Consider the following 16472-nt stretch of genomic DNA (forward strand, 5'->3'; position numbering starts at 1 on the left):
TGACATTTAAAGAAAGTTTTCTCTATTTTCATTAGATTATAAATTAATCTAGTTACATGATGTGAGCAACATTTTACATATTTATAATTCTTTTTATGACTTAAAACAGGTTCACTTTAGTGTAGTTAGGCAGCAAATAGGGAGTAAATAAGTACTGTTGATTGTCCTTGATTCAAAACAAAGTAGCATAAAAATAGTTGATACCCTTTTTTGGCTTATTTTATATTGAAGTTCATGTATTTTTGAGTTTCTGGAATGTTTTTTGGGAATTTTTCTGATTGCTTATGGAAGTTCCTTTATAACCTGAGGCTACGGGAATACAGACCAATTTGGAAATTTTGGGAATGAAAAAAAGATTGAAAAATTGTACCTAATTATTTCTTGTGTTTTTAATTATGAATTGTGAAAATTAAACCTGAATCTGATGTGTTAAAAAATTCACAGTTTTCACTGTTTTTCATTCTTTGTATGTGCCCTCTCATATTTTACTTAATTTAGATGGATAATGGTTAAGGAACAACCTGAAATTCAATTAAAAGGAAGATAGAAGATAATAGGTAAAGGGTAAGTGTCTAGAATGCTAAATAATAGGTAATTGGAGTCTCTTTTTACTTAGTAATTGTTTTTTACCAATTCATTTCTGAAGAAGGGTGTGATGGTGTATAGGTTGTTATTGCCAGACTACAGGTCATCCAAAAACACCTTTAGACTTTTGTTATTAGATTTAAAAGTACTATATTTTGCTTTTCCGTGATTAGCCTCCATTGTCATTATTGTTATTATTTATTGTTGTTGTTTTTGCTTTGTGGAGTCATTGTATCTACACAATGGAATGTAGCTTTAGGTTGCATAGCTTTAGCTGGGGTGTGTAGGACATAGTAATTCGTTCACCTACATTTGTTATTTTTGAGATTTATCATTTTGGCCTGTGTATCACTTTCTATCTTTTTTTAAGTGCAGTTATTGCTACTTTTTATGCTTGATATGTTGAATAAAAACCTTTTTTAGTTTGGTAGTAGGAACCCTTTCATTGAGTTGAAAGTGTGCAAAATGGCTCACCTGGGTGGCTCAGTCAGTTAAGCGTCTGCCTTCTGCTCAGGTCATGATCCTGGGGTCCTGGAATCTGACTCCGCACTCAGCAGGGAGTCTGCTTCTTCCTCTGCCCCTCCCCTTGCTCATGCTCTCTCTCTCTCACTCTCTCTGTCTCTCAAATAAAAAATAAAATCTTTAAAAAAAAAAAGGTGTGCAAAATGAATACTGTTATTGAAAAAAAATGACAAGATTGAGAGGGAAAAAAATAGGAGAGATTATCCGGGGCTGTGGAAGAATTTTAAGGACACTTATAAAAGAGCTAGATTTTTCTTTAAAATGTTGGAAATGATTGCAATAGAGGGAAATGTCCCAAATAGAGGTGTATCATTTTTGTTTATAGGTTTTTGCTCTATGAAAGGAAGTGAGTTTGATGATACCTAGTAGGTTAGTACTTAGGAAAGTTTTTTGTTTAGAAAATGAATGAATGAGTCTCTTTTTTCTCCACTCCATCTTCCAAAATAGGAAGTTTTTAGGGCTAGAAAGGGGCAGATTATTTTGTCTTTTCAAAAATTAGTTAATCCCATAAAACTGTATCTATGTATCAATATTGTCTATATCTGTGTCTGTATATTTCTTGCTGTATAAATGTTAGGTGAAGAGAGAGGGCCTCAGTGCTAGTGTATTATGCTAAATGCCAAGTCAAATGAAGAAGGAAAAGAAAGAGAAGAATAGAAGATCCCACTGCAGCAAGGGTAATTGTCATTACATATGGAGACATACAGGGATATGGAAGGATGTTGAACATTAGTTGGTTACCAAGAGAAGAATGGGGTTTGTCTGTTGTGGTCTTTAAAAATACCTTATGTAGAGGCATTTAGCAGCTCTGTTTTTGCTGCTGTATTTAAGTGACACTTGTCTGTGTCTGACTTTTAAGGTCTTCTGTAGTCTAGTGTTTTACTTTATCCAGTAAACCTCATTTTCTTCTGTTCTTTAGCAAGTCCCTTCTGCTCCACTGAGCCCATTTTTCTCATTGTGTCCTACACATGCCACATTCATTCCTATTTCTCTGACTTAGCCAATGCAAATGCTTCTGACTGGAGCAGTTTTCCTTCCTCCCTCCATTCTTAAATCCTGTCTTCTTGTATCCCTTCATTACTTCACACCACACTTCTTTCCTTCTTTAAACTCCTCTTGCAGTTGTACTCATTATCCGTAGTTCAGCATTTGATTCTCTAATGACTCAGATGTCTTAGGTTTGGTTTAGATTATATTCTTTAGAGCAGGAGCCTTCTTTTCTATTTCTTTTATGGCATATGCAGTGCATGGTTTGGGGGTCGCATGTTGGATTGGTGGTGGCTGGTTCTGCCTTGTGTGATTGTGCTCCCCCTCAAATCCTGGGTGGTAGAGATGGTGATCTTTCCTTCACAAAGTTGAATTCTTCTGTTTGTTTTTGCTTGGTCTTATTTTGAAACTGTTTTTGTTCTTTTTTAACTTTTTTCCACTTGGGTGTCTTTGTTTTTATCCCTTTCTTTTGGTCCAGATTAGTTGTTACATCATTGATTTCTCTTCTTTTTAGTCTGCAGATTTATCTACCCAAGGTAACTTTGGTGCAAGAAAAAAAAATTTTTTTTAAGATTTTATTTATTTATTTGACAGAGATAGAGACAGCCAGAGAGAGAGGGAACACAAGCAGGGGGAGTGGGAGAGGAAGAAGCAGGCTCATAGTGGAGGAGCCTGATGTGGGGCTCGATCCCGTAACGCCGGGATCACACCCTGAGCCGAAGGCAGACGCTTAACCGCTGTGCCACCCAGGCGCCCCTGGTGCGAGAAAATTTAATGTGAAACCAGCATTGAAATTTGTTGCCTGTTCCAGTCAAAGTTTGTAGGCTAAAAAAAAAAAAAAATCCTGAAGTTTGCACCTATAAATTTATACCAAGATAATTTCAGGTAAGAGAACAATTTCTAAAATAGGAGCATATGAACTATGCAGCTTTAATTGTGTAATTAATGTAGGTAGGCAAAAAGTTACTTTTTGCTTATTTAAGGAATCTCATTGTAGCTACAAATAAATTGATTTTATATATTAATTTTTATATTATTTTGATCTAACATTCTTTAAGTCAAAAGCCTTGGTTTTTAATTTTTTTTTAATTATTTTTTTTATTTCCCTACTTTCTTAAACTTCTTTGACCTGCACTTGTACGTCAGCTTCTTTGGGTATAAAGGGTGTCAGTACACCGTGTCAGCAAGCCTTCTTCTTGGTTCATTTTGCTGCCATGAACATCTGCAGTCTATAGTGGATTAATATTTACCCAGTTTTGTTTCCTGAAGAGATTAGAGTTCAATGGAGTTGTCAAAAAATACAAGTGTGTCTTTTCTTCAACATGGAGTTGTGATTGGATTTGAATTGTTTACTGGTAAATCTGAATAAGTTGTAAAATCTTAAAATATATTAGGTTATTTAAAATTAAATTAACATAGCTTAAATTAAATGAAGAAATACTTTGTCTACCAATTGAAATATCTTTTTATGGTTGAAATTAGTGCATAATCCCCTAGCATATTCATCACCTTCATTTAAGCGTAAACATTGCATTTATTCCTCTTCAAAGAATATTATATTGCTACAACTCGACAGTGACTCTTACTGTGAAAAAAGTTAATATCCTGATTTATATTTTACAGAAACCAGCATTAAAACAGAATGCTTTCTTATGCTCTTACATCATCAAAGTTACTGAAATTAATTTGTATTCGTTTTTTACTTTGCGATTTGGACTTATTCTATTAAATCTTCCTTGGTGTAGAATTGGATTGAGATTCACACCTGTGTTTTGGGTCCTAGTCCATTAGATCATCTGTGTTTTAGCTACTATATGAAGAATGAGTATAACTCAAATACAACGGACTTTCAACAAGTATTTATTAATGTATACAATTTGTCAGATACTAGGTGCTGGCAATGCAGCAGTTCGCAACAACAACCACAGACAAAAGTCCCTGCCTACATGGCATTTACATGCTGGTGGGTTTGGGGAAAAGATAATAAATAAAATAAGTAAGATATATAGTGTATAAGATGCTAATGTTAGGGAGGGGGTCAAGGGAATTTTGTGTGCTTGGGTGTGGGGGGAGGAAGGGTTGAAATTTTAAGTAGTGTGGCCAGCCAAGGTTTCACTGAGCAAGTGACATTTGAGGAAAAATCTGAAGAGGAGAGAGAATACGCTAGGGACCTTAGAGTGGAAAGAGCGTTCCAGATAGAAGGAACTACATGTGCGTTTTTCAGATAGTTAAGTTTATTGGTATTATTGTAGGTTCACTCGGTCTTTTTATTTCCACAGGATGTCCAGCAAGGAAGTAAAGACTGCTCTAAAAAGTGCCAGAGATGCAATCAGAAACAAAGAATACAAAGAAGCTTTGAAACATTGTAAGGTAACTGATATATTTTTTTTATTCCACAGTAGAAGTATGTTACCCATTTACAGGCATTATGGATTTGTAATATGTGTATCATTTATTGTCTAAACATAACAAAAGTGGTTAGATTGTTTAGTCGACTGTTAGAAAACTACATTGGCCATACTCCAAAGTCAGACTCTTAAAATCTGAATGTTTTGTATCTTATGATGGGTTGTATTATGGAGCACTACTGTATCATAAAGTTTTCATTCTTTAATGGTAATTTGACAGTGTAATTCTATTTGGTTTGTGAATGGGAGACTCAAGATTCTAAAGCTCCTCTGTAAGGTGCTGAGGGGAATGTACCTGTCCAGAGGGAGAAATTGAATGTGCAGGAGAGAGAGTGTAAGGGTAGGAGTGAGAGAGGATGGGATCCTGAGCTTGAGAGGGAGGTCTTTGATACTCTCTCCATCTTAGCAGGGGGGAAGATAGGTGTAAATCCATATACTGTCAGATTTGTAGATTTGGGGGTAGGAAGAGAGGACTGTTCTCCTCTCATGTCTTCTATTTTCTTATAAAAGTATAAGCTGAAAGTAGAGGAAGAATTAGATAGGAGGTTTGGGATGAAAGAAGGTATGAAGTAGTTGTTATTTAACTTACTAGTGAGGATTGAAAGGATTGCCAGGCCCTAATGAATGTTCATTTGAAGTTTCATGTTATTGAAGTAAAATCACTGAACTGAGTTGTGTAGTTTCTCCCTTCATGTTCAGCTACTCAAGCTTAGAAATGGGCGTGCTGGGATTCAAGTATGGATGTTGAGAAAGGTGATAAGAAAGAGAGGCAAAGGAGTTGAGGATGTTTGCAAGGGAGAGAGGACAGTGATGGGTCAACGAAGTCTAAGCTGGGAAAGGAGAGATGAGAATTGAGAAGTGGAGCCATAGTCGAATAAGGGGAGGTCACCTAATTGGACATATCAGAGGTTAAAGAATCGTCAACTTTAGTAGTTATCTTGTTGTTAGTTTTTTGGGAGACAGCGTTGTTGGATAGAATGGAATTTGTGCTATGGAGTGGTGAGAGATTGCTACAAGTGTCATGTGGATGCATAGAAACACAATAATCTGTCTCAGTTCATGGAAATATTCTTATTTTCCCAGAATATGTAAAATCTTAAGAGCTAATTTCATTTTAGCTACCAGTTTTGTTTTCTGTCACTAGAACATCTTTTTCTGTTTCAAACTTTTACATTAGCCAGTAGCTGTTCTTTCTGAAAGCAGTAGCTCTACATATAATTTTTATTCTCATTGACAGGTGGTATTTTAACATTCATTGCTGCTATTTATTTTGAACATATTTGGTATGTCACATTGGGATCAGTTTACCTTCCTACCCTGTTATTTCAATGAAAAATCTGTCTGATAGTAGGAAATGTTATCATAGTGAAGGAAAATGTGAGCATTGGTTAGGGTGAACCTATACGGAAAACAGTTTTGTGAGTTGATGGGTGGCAGTGTGGAGTGGGGGCAGGCAAAATGGTTGGGTGGTATGAATAGTCTTAGTCTTCTTTTTATACATAGTATTTTCAAGGAGCTTGGGGAGGCATTTGATGGAGGCATCAGCATTGGTTGGGCAGCTTTTAAAAAATATTCCTCATATTTTGGACTCCTTACAATTACTGATCCACTCCAGCTCCTTCTCTCCTTGAGGAAACTGAAGACCAGAGAGGTTAAGTGGCTTTCTTAAGATCTCCTAGTTAGTGGTAGATCCAGATTTTCTGACACTCAAGTACACAGTCTTTTAGTTGTTGTTTGTTCATTAGCTTTTAAAATTTAATGACCTGTTTTTTAATTTTTTTTTTATCAGACAGTGTTAAAACAAGAGAAAAATAACTATAATGCCTGGGTTTTTATTGGTGTTGCTGCAGCCGAGTTAGAACAACCTGATCAGGCCCAGGGTGCCTATAAGAAAGCTGCTGAACTAGAACCAGACCAATTACTGGCTTGGCAGGTATGTAGAAATTTTTTCCTGTATTATGGTAAAGAATTTTTTGTCCCATTTTTTAAAATATAGGTAGCAGCTTTTAAAAAAGCGCTTAAACCTTTATTTACCCCACAGAAGAAAAAAATTTTAAATTTAAAAAAAGGCCAATGGTCCTATTTAACATTATTTGACATCCAACCCAATGGATTATTTCCAAAGGTGAGGATTGGAATTGAAATATGATTATATAAATCTCTAATTTAATTATGTGTGCATATGAAAGACTTACCAAGAATATTCTTTATGCTTATTCAAGGGAAAAGAAATGTATATTAATATGTTTTCTAAAGGTAAAATAGAAAAAATTTGCAAGTTTATATATTGAGTACAAGTGAAATTCTTTTTTCTTTTTTAATGTTCTTCATTTTTTTTATTGGCTTCCCCAACTTTTTCATATTTAATAAGTTTGTTTCATATCTCAATCACATCTTAGAAATTGTGATTAATAGTAGGCAGTAGGCTTGGGAGAACATGAACCTGTTTGTCTCATGTTTATGTGAACAAGAACATGGAGTGGAGTATCTGGTAACACACTTAAAGAGGTGCCTGCTTTTATTATGTATTGATTGATTTAAGAAATCTGATCTTTCTTTGAAGCAAAGACGACAGGTTCCACAAATTACTTGGATTTTTTTTTATTTTGACCATATAAAAGTAGTGTCATATAGTAATGCCTTAAGAGTTAAGTTTTTTGTTGTGAAACACTTCAAATATATTTTCAAAGCTTTTTTTGAAGATTTATTTATTTGAGACAGAGAGAACACGTGCATGTACTCATGCATGAGTGGGGGGTGCAGAGGGAAAGAGGGAGAGAGAATCCTCAAGCAGACTCCCTGCTGAGCATGGATCTTGATGCAGGGCTTGATCCCAAGACCTTGAGATCATGACCCGAGCTAAAAATCAAGAGTTGCACACTTAACTGACTGAGCAACCTGGATGCCCCGCTTCAAATATATTTTCAGAAGTGAAGAGAATGGTATAATGAGCCCCTCTGGCAATCACCTAGCTTCAGTAAAAATCCACACGTGGCCAGTATTTTTTCATCTGTACTTTCATCTACTTTCTCCCACCCCTAATTATTTGGAAGCAAATCCCAGACATATTACTTTATTTGTAAATTATAATTTTCTTTATCATAAGTAATCTTTATAGATCGTCACTTTATTTAGCAAAATGAATGTGTGAGCATTAGACTTTTTAGAAGAATAATCTCTACTGTTTCCTATTTTAGGGGTTAGCAAGCTTGTATGAGAAATGTAATCACATAAATGCTAAGGATGACTTACCTGGTGTTTACCAGAAGCTCCTGGATCTTTATGAAAGGTAATCATTGTATGGGGAAAGGCCAGTGTCTTTAAAAGCTTTAATTCGAATAAACTGATTAAATCTTACATAGAAGTACTCCAAACTTTTATTGGGAATTGAGAAGCATTTTTCTTTCATACCATTGTTACAGAATCTTTTGATTGTGATTGAAACAGAGTCAAAACACTATTAGTAAGAGGATTGACTAATTTGGGAACTTTGATATAATTTTCAGTTAATATAATGGAAGATATTATTTCTTAAACCTTTTCTTTTTCAATGAGAGGTTCATTTTATAAAATTTTCCTGTGTTATGAAAGAGGATATGTTCTAATTTAAAATAGTACCTGACAGTAGCATTGGGATATTTTAATTTTAGTGTCTTAAGACCTTGGTTGTTTTCATTAATCAGATTCAAAATCCTTTTTTTTTTTTTTTTAATTTTTTATTCTAAGTGTTGACAAACAGAAGTGGTGCGATGTCTGTAAGAAACTTGTGGATCTATATTACCAAGAAAAGAAACACGTAGAGGTTGGTTAATGATTTGCTGGGGAAGTAGACTTCTTTTACTAAAGCCATTATTAGAAGAAACCTTTCATTTAGCTTAAGGGAAAATTAAAAAAATTAATATGTAGCATGATATTGAAAGAATATAGAGAGATATTACAACTTACATTGTTTTGAAACTAAATTAAAATGCAAGTTTTAGTTATCCTAACTTCCAAACCTGTTTGAAACTGGGCAGGGATAAATAAAAGAAGTAAAAGCATCATCTGTAGAATTTAGTGACGGATTTGTGGTGTGTCCATAGCTGATGCTATGAGTTACGAGGATTGGGACATGTAGTCATTATACCTGTTTCCACTCTGGTATCTCAGTTGTACTTCTAATATAAAGGCTGTGTGGATTTGCCCAGTCACCTTATTTCTTGTGGAGTTCATAGTAGATGAACTTCTGTGCTTTTGCTATTTTTACATATTAGCAGATGAAAAATATTTTTATTCATAGATTTTATATTTTAATTGGCATTTATTATATTTAAGATTAAAAAAAACATTTAAATCTCCTTCTTGATAGGTAGCCCGAACATGGCACAAATTGATAAAGACACGGCAGGAGGAAGGTGCAGACAACCAAGAGCTTCATCAGCTGTGGAGGAAATTGACTCAGTTGCTAGCTGAGAGTACTGAGGATCAGAATAATGAAACCCAGCAATTGGTATTGCCCCATTTATTCCCTACAGTTTGTATCATGAAATTGATCATTTAATTGAATTTAGCAAATGGAAACATAATGGTGTAATGTAGAAAAGTGTTTTATAAGTGTTCAGTTTTAAATTCATAGAGGTTCTTGCTGATACAGTCAGAATTACTGGCCTGCAGTTTCATACTAAGTCTGGACAGAGTGGACTTGGTGTTTAGGGTATCATAATTTACCTCCTTGTGTTCATAAGAATCCACAGTCAATTAGTAATTTAATCACTGTGAAAAAGAAACTGAAATTGGCTTTCGCAAAACTGCTGTAATATCTAAAAAGTTGTACTTACTTAAAGGTATGTTTAAAGGTATGTTTCTTTATGTTTGTGAAGTAAGAGTACTAAATTACGTTGAGGTTTAGCAACTCAGAATATTTCGTTTAAAGTATTTATTTAGGGTACTTATATCTAGAAATATTCCATTTTAGTGTTTTGATTTGAAGTAATTGAAAAGAATTTTTAAAAAGACTATAAAATAATCCATTGATTTTGAACTGTAATTGGAAAACATCTCCATTCTACTTTTGTATATTTGTAAATTTAAAAGTAAACTTAACTTCTTTTATCGTACATAGGCATTCAGTGTATACTTGTGAAATTCAAATGGACTTTTTAAAGTAAGCAATTATAGACTGAATATAGGATGAGAAGTTCATTTTTTGTATGTTTTTTGATTCATTAATCCTTTTTCCAGAAAATATTTATTTTATATAGAATCTACTATATATGTCAGGCAGTGTCCTAAATGCTGGAGATAAAAATAGAAGAATATGATTTGCATTTGTTTGTATGTTGATTTATCTGTGTATAGATTTAGTTGTGGAAAAAAAATTGAGCAGTGACAAAATTAGGTGATTTGCAAACTTCTCTTAAATCATATCTTAGTATTATGAATTCATTGTTTTCCTTGAAAAACCATAAGTTACCAGAATATCAAACATATACCAAATACCAAAGTAAGTAAAAATTTTTTTTAAATTATCTGTACTATGCTCCTCCATGAAAGAGAACTAATTATGCTTGTCACTTTAAGAATTGATTTTTAACTGTTAAAAATAAGATAAGAGGATTTCGGGGTGGGCTTATTTTCATCTTGAATTCTAATGATAATTTTGCTTATTTAAGTGTGTTCAGAAAAAAATATATCACCTGTTTTCCAGATGGATTAGTTGCATTGCAATTTTTTTAAACCCCTTGCGCTAAACTGCATAAGTTAGGCTTCCCTTTTTGTAAGATTATTAACTTTATCAGAGGAGTAAAATTTCCCCTATTTATGTAGACTTTATACCATACTTCACAAAGAAATTTGTAGTAGTGAACTGTATTACGAGTTTTCATTTTAAAGTCATGGAGGGGCTCATGGGTAGCTCAGTCATTTAAATGTATGACTTTTGATCTCAGCTAAGGTCTTGATATGAGGGTCATGAGTTCAAGCCCCACTGGGTGTGGTGCCTACTTTAAAAAATAAAAGTAAGAAAAATAAAGTCATGGAAATTCATTTTTAAAAAAAGTTATAACTTATGTAACTAAATGAATGGTATCCTTAAAGTGCTTGATCTGGATTCTAGTATTGTTGTTCTTGCTCAAAACACAATCAGAAAGCTTATTTTGGAATTCTCTGCAAAGTCATTTGGTAATACTGGATAAGAAGTGATTTTGTTATAGTTTAGTCATATTTCTAGTTTTCTTTTGACAAAAGTAGAACTTTTTTTTTTTTTTCGTAAATGTGTTTAAGATTGAAGATTTGCCACCATTGAAAATGTTCTAAGGAACATACTGGTGATTTCAATAGAGGTGTTTTAAAAATGATCTGAATAGTTGCAGTTACACTGGTATATAAATAAGACTGTACCTCTCCAGTTGACTACTTTACAGGGAACAGCAAGCACTTACAAGGATGTTTTGTTAAATTCATGATGCTAATTTATAGTTATCTCTCATTAGTTCAGTGCAGTCTCCTGGCCAGTTGGAGCTAGACTATATTCTAAACCTTGCATAGATGTTTCTTTCCACATTGAAATTGTCAGGGCCAGACAATATATAGTATAGGAAAATATGAGACAATAAAATACATTTGCTGTTTGTTAGTTGAGGTGGTATATTGTATAAGTGAGTCTTATACATTCAACTATTTATTACGTTTGTCATTTCAGTTTGCTAAAGATGATAGCTTTTTTGTTTGTTTCAGCTTTTAACTGCTTTTGAGAATGCACTGGACTTATCAGATAAGATTCCTAGTGAAGATCACCAAGTACTTTATAGACATTTCATTCACTGTTTATCCAAAGTAAGTTGATTTTTAAAATCTCTAATGTGACTTTTATATTCTAATTAGGAAAGTGTTCACAAGTATATTTTACTATTACTTAGTTTATTTTACTTTTATGTTTTCAAGTTTCCTCATGAGACTGCTAGATTGAAGAAGGCCTGTGAAGGAATGATAAACATCTATCCCACTGTACAATATCCATTAGAAGTGCTTTGTTTGCATTTAATTGAATCAGGTAATTTCTTCCCTATTATATTGTGTGTTCTTGAAGTGTATGAACATACAGGAGTGTTGTTGCTATCAATCAAAACCTGTTTCAGTGCTTACCCTGTGTAAGGTATTGTTTGAGTATTTCTGGACAGAAAAGGAAGTACAGTGTGTTGTCTTTCTGCACATGAAGAGACTAATAAGTGTAGGAAAGTATAATGATACAGAGGGATTATGAATTACTGAGTTCATTGTTGATCAATAAAGTCTTCTGGAAGGTGGGAATTGAAGAAAATCTTAAATTTTCCATACAAATTAGATAAATAGGAGGAGGTAAAAGGTACTCTAGATGGCCTGAGCAGAGGTATGGAACTAGGTTGAAATTTTTGGGAATAGTAAAATAGTTTTATTTGCTCTAGTGGAAGGAATAAGACAGATTTTGGTTGAGAAGGTTGGACTATATTGCCTAGGTCTATGACTGTCCTACATTCTCAGCGTTGATGTTATAACGTCACAAGGACATGGTTATAGATGCTATAATACTATAAAGTAATGAAGTTTGTGAAGGAGCTCCTTTTTTAATGAAATAGAGCAGATTCAAGTCAGAGAGTATGTCTTAGCTTATGCCTTGTGCTCTTCTTTGTGTCTTTTCTTATGGGGGAGGCGAGAGAGCTGATGAAAGCCAGCCTACTGGAGTTGCCAGAACCTGTGCCTGCGGATGTCTCGCGCCCAGGGCTGGTGTTCAGTCAGTTTACAGGAGGTTGACCCAATTGCTTTTCACACCAGCCTCTGCCCTTTATGTCAGTATCTGTGCTGAATAGATTTTTACATAATTTAACTATCACTCCTGTCCATGCCTGTATCCAGTGAATGAACAAAGTTCACAGTAATCACTCACTGAAATAGAAATAACAGTACCAGCACCAATGTGTTAGTGATTATAAAGTTTGTAGAGCTTTACTAATTTAATTGTTTTCATTTTGTTGCTAAATGAGTATACACCTGGGAATGTTTTGTATGTGAATGACCATCACAGGTCTCATTATAGAAAAATTGTTGAAAACTAGTGATAGAGGTAATTGAGGGAAAGTGCCTGTTGGAAAAGTATCATTGCATCTATCTTGGCTCTCCCCACTTTAACTTTGCCTTCTAAGTTCTACTAGTACTTCCACCCCCAGTGTCTGAATTAAAATTCAGAACTATTACCTTAAGTGTTGGATTTTTTTGTTGAGAAGTAAGTGGATCCCCATTACTTTAACTGAGTCAGAGATAGATTTGTAAGAGTACTTTTCACTAATGTGAGAGAAGAAATACTAAATGTAGCAAATCAATTTATGAAATATAAAGTCAAATTAATATGGTATGCGGGATAGGTCGTATAGAAGGTAGACTAGATTGGATAGACGAAATGCTCTCGGGAATGAATGAACTGGGACTATGATAGTGGCAATAGAAAGTAACAGATGAATGAAAAAAATAGAAGAGATTTGTTAAGAGGTAAAGGGAAGAAGAAAATAATTTTACTTTTAGCTGTCTTGAAAAGTTGGCCTAATGTGGAATAATCAGCCATAAAAAAGTTGCGTTGTGGAGAGGAGAGGTTAGTGGACATTCAAAGGGAAAAATGCCCATCCGGCTTGTAGATGGGAGATCAATACAAAGGCTAGACATAAGGTTTGGAAATCGCTTGCCTGTAGATTGAAGTGAAGTGAAGTGGAGTGGATGACTTCAGAGGATGACTAAAGAGCAAAAAGCTGAAAATTGTGTCTTGGGTGGTGCTGGCTGGCTTGAAGGGAAAGGGAGGGAAAGAGGAAGGTAGAAAACAGAGAAGCGGGGATGTTGTAAAGCAACAGAGAAGGCAAGAAAGAGCATTTCAGAAAGGAGATCTGTACTGCCAGATTGAGCAACTAACTATATGATTAGGAGGTTTTTATTAGGGCTATCTTTTCTAACCAAAGTGATTGAATTGGAACTTAGATTTCAATGATGGGAAAAGAGTAGGAAGAAGTGGTTAGCAGATACTAAAAGAAATAATCCAGGGATTTGGCTGACTGCATTTAAGGGAGAGGAGGAGGAAGAAGCATACAAAGGGGTTGGTAAGCTTTTAGAGGACTAGGAGAAGAATTGAAGTAGTGTTGCCTAGTAGGAGGTTCAAGAAGAGAGGGCTAGTTAACATTGTGACCTTTGCGTTAAGATCAAGGAGGATGAGACATAGTTAGAGACTTTCAATATGAAGAGCATGTTTGTGAATTTTGGGGTTTTTCCCCCCCATTGACAGGGTACAGTTCCAGAATTCAACTAGTTTCTTCACATTTTAACATGAGTCCCAATACATTCCCAAGATGAATGGGCTGATTTCATACTTGGTCTCTGGTACCCATTCCTCCACCCTTTTTCTGCTATTACAATTGCTATTGAGTAATTAATGGCTGGTGTTCACCCTTTTTTTTTTTCTCTCTCTATTTTCTTTCAGCTATTAATGGTTTGTACTATTCCCTCATTCTTGACCTGGTTGTATGCCAAATGACACAAGAGGATACTTGAAATTTCTTTTTGAGGACTGATTGAATGCTTTCTCAATAAGTACACATATGCCTATAACATTGGAGTTTTTGATTAAGCATGGCCCTTTATTAAAAAAAAAAAAAAACCCTACAAAATTATAGAAGAAATTAAGTCAACAAAGTCTGTAGAGTTTTGCACATAAATTCAGTATTTGACAAAGCGTTCTAGAATAAAGAGATAGCAAATGGATTGTACCGAATGATTAGAGAGTGTGTTGGTTTATATGAAAAAAATCATTCCTGGAGAGGGTATTTTGCAGAATTGGAAGAAAGAAAGATTTATATCCTGGTAAAGGGGAGGGGGTAGGTGGGATAGGTGGATATTTACACACAAGGAAGAGTTTTTTCTCTGTAGACTACAATCATTGGTTATGAGAGTTTATGGGATGGAGCCATTCAGGCTTAGGTACTTTCTAAGGTAAAGCATTATTCTGGGGGTAAAAGTTGAACAGTTAATGCCAGACAGTAAGAAGCTGTGCTTAATGATTTCTTGTTTTCTTTTCATTGCTCCAAACTTTCTGTGTATGAAGAACTTCTGAAACTGTAAGGTATTTAAAGGCTGACCTATCCTCCCCCAGTGTGTTTTAGTATCTGCGGAATTTGCTACTTCACAGCAGTTAATCACTGGGTTCTCTTCCACTGGGGATAAATGTATTTCATTCTCCTTTGTCCTCCTTTACATGTTGAGACTTGAAGATTCATTTTCAAAATGACTCAGTTTATAAAGCTTCACATAACAAGTAGTGAATAGCTTTCACAGTTGTCAGCTGATGAAATGTTATTTCATGCTAAGTGACCTTTTCGGTTTATTTTATTTTCCTTTATATTTGAAATGGGGGAGGATAAGAAAGCTTGGTTCTTCAAATCCAAACATGAAAGAGCTTAAGATTTTGTGCTCTGGAAATGTTAGAAAATTCGGATGAAAATAAAGAATTGAATACGTGCCGTTTTGTTTTTTTTTTCCCTCAAGCTAGGTTTATTTAAAAGAAAAATTCTATAGTAGTGATCAGTTTCTTTGTGATGTCAGCAATTAATGTTACTTTTAAAAATCACCTTTTTTTTGTGGTTAACTTTAGGAAATAGAATTCTCATAGGTATTATTTGCCATCTACCCTGAATCTCTTCAGAGCACCTTTTATTCTTAGAGATTTAGCATTCATCAGCCCCAAAACTAGCTTGCCTTATTGACAAATAAAAATAATTTGTCAAACTTGTTTTAAAGTTGTTAAGTCTGGAATCTTAGAATCTTTTAAATATTAAAAAGAGCAGGTAAGTTAAAGAAATGATTTTCAATTCAAAAAAGAAATCAAGTGTATTTCCTCTCTGTTTCTATCCTCCATGTATTATTTAGCTAGCATTCAACAAGAGTTAGTATGGAGAAGAGGATTGACAATTGAAGCTTTGGACTATCCCTTGCCTCTACAAAGGATCAGTGATGTTGTTACTACTGTTGATAGTTTTGGGAGCACTAGAGAAGATTCCTCTAAATGTCATTTGTTCTTGGTCATATGTAGAGAGTACATTTCCCAAGGGCTAGAACATAGTCTCCCCAAATGTCTTATGGTTTCTGTAATTGTGCTCTCAGGTATTAAGGAAGATTTATCTTATTTAGAAATTTTTCATGTTCATCTTAGCTTTTTAGAAACAATTTTCATCTGTAAGTTTTTAGGTACCGTGCATATGGATGATCCTTGGGATGATGCATGATTGGCTTTTCTTTCCATCACAGGTGTGTTCTCTATAATAAGGGCAGTTTATGTAGCCTAGGTACTCTCATGAATTACATTTCTATGGAGTAAGATAGTTCTGACTCAGATGGCTAGAAATTGAAGGTAAAATTTTAATAGCCATTTTATTTTCTTTTTTAGAATGGTGAAGATTTTTAATTTTCCATAGTAGTTCTCAGCCATTACTTATTAACAGACTAAGCCTTTTGGTACATTAATTCATAATGGTATTCTTAAAGAATCATTACAGTATTTAATGGATGCCTACTGGGTACAAGATACCATGCTAGTCCCTACCCTCCAGAAGTTACTGTTTAGCTACAGAGGTAGCAACTATAGTGTATATATAAGACTAACAATAAAGGTAGTATATGGTGTTGGTAAATACTCTTGGCCTGCGGTTCTTAAAGTAGTCTCTGAACCTGTAGCATCAGTATCATTTGAGAACTTGTTAGAAGTGTCAGCTTTCAGGTCTAACATTAAAATCAGAAACTTTGAGAGTGGGGATTAGCATCTCCAGGTGATTCTGTTGTCTAGTTTAGACAATACCACTGGTTGAAAAGGGGAGGAAAAAATCCCATTGGTTTGCTTGGGAGAAGGAAGGTGTATGAAACTAGGCATGTCTGCTTTTGGAAATTACATTTATGGAAGCCATAGCGAGAACAGGTTGATAGAAGGAA

The 16472-nt window shown here is 34.5% G+C and overlaps 1 protein-coding gene across 1 annotated transcript in view; it reads left to right on the forward strand.

The window, feature by feature from the left end:
• TTC37 (tetratricopeptide repeat domain 37) overlaps nt 1-16472 on the forward strand; it is a 77345-nt gene that overhangs the window by 5166 nt on the left and 55707 nt on the right. The window contains exons 2-9 of the mRNA XM_008700875.2: nt 499-564; nt 4374-4464; nt 6292-6435; nt 7700-7791; nt 8229-8304; nt 8851-8991; nt 11217-11315; nt 11424-11532. Coding sequence (XP_008699097.1) covers nt 4375-4464; nt 6292-6435; nt 7700-7791; nt 8229-8304; nt 8851-8991; nt 11217-11315; nt 11424-11532 — 751 coding nt within the window. The 5' untranslated portion in view covers nt 499-564; nt 4374. The remainder of the gene's footprint in view (nt 1-498; nt 565-4373; nt 4465-6291; nt 6436-7699; nt 7792-8228; nt 8305-8850; nt 8992-11216; nt 11316-11423; nt 11533-16472) is intronic.

This window comes from Ursus maritimus, unplaced genomic scaffold (genome assembly GCF_017311325.1).
Source record: "Ursus maritimus isolate PB19 unplaced genomic scaffold, ASM1731132v1 scaffold_5, whole genome shotgun sequence".
NCBI lineage: Eukaryota > Metazoa > Chordata > Mammalia > Carnivora > Ursidae > Ursus > Ursus maritimus.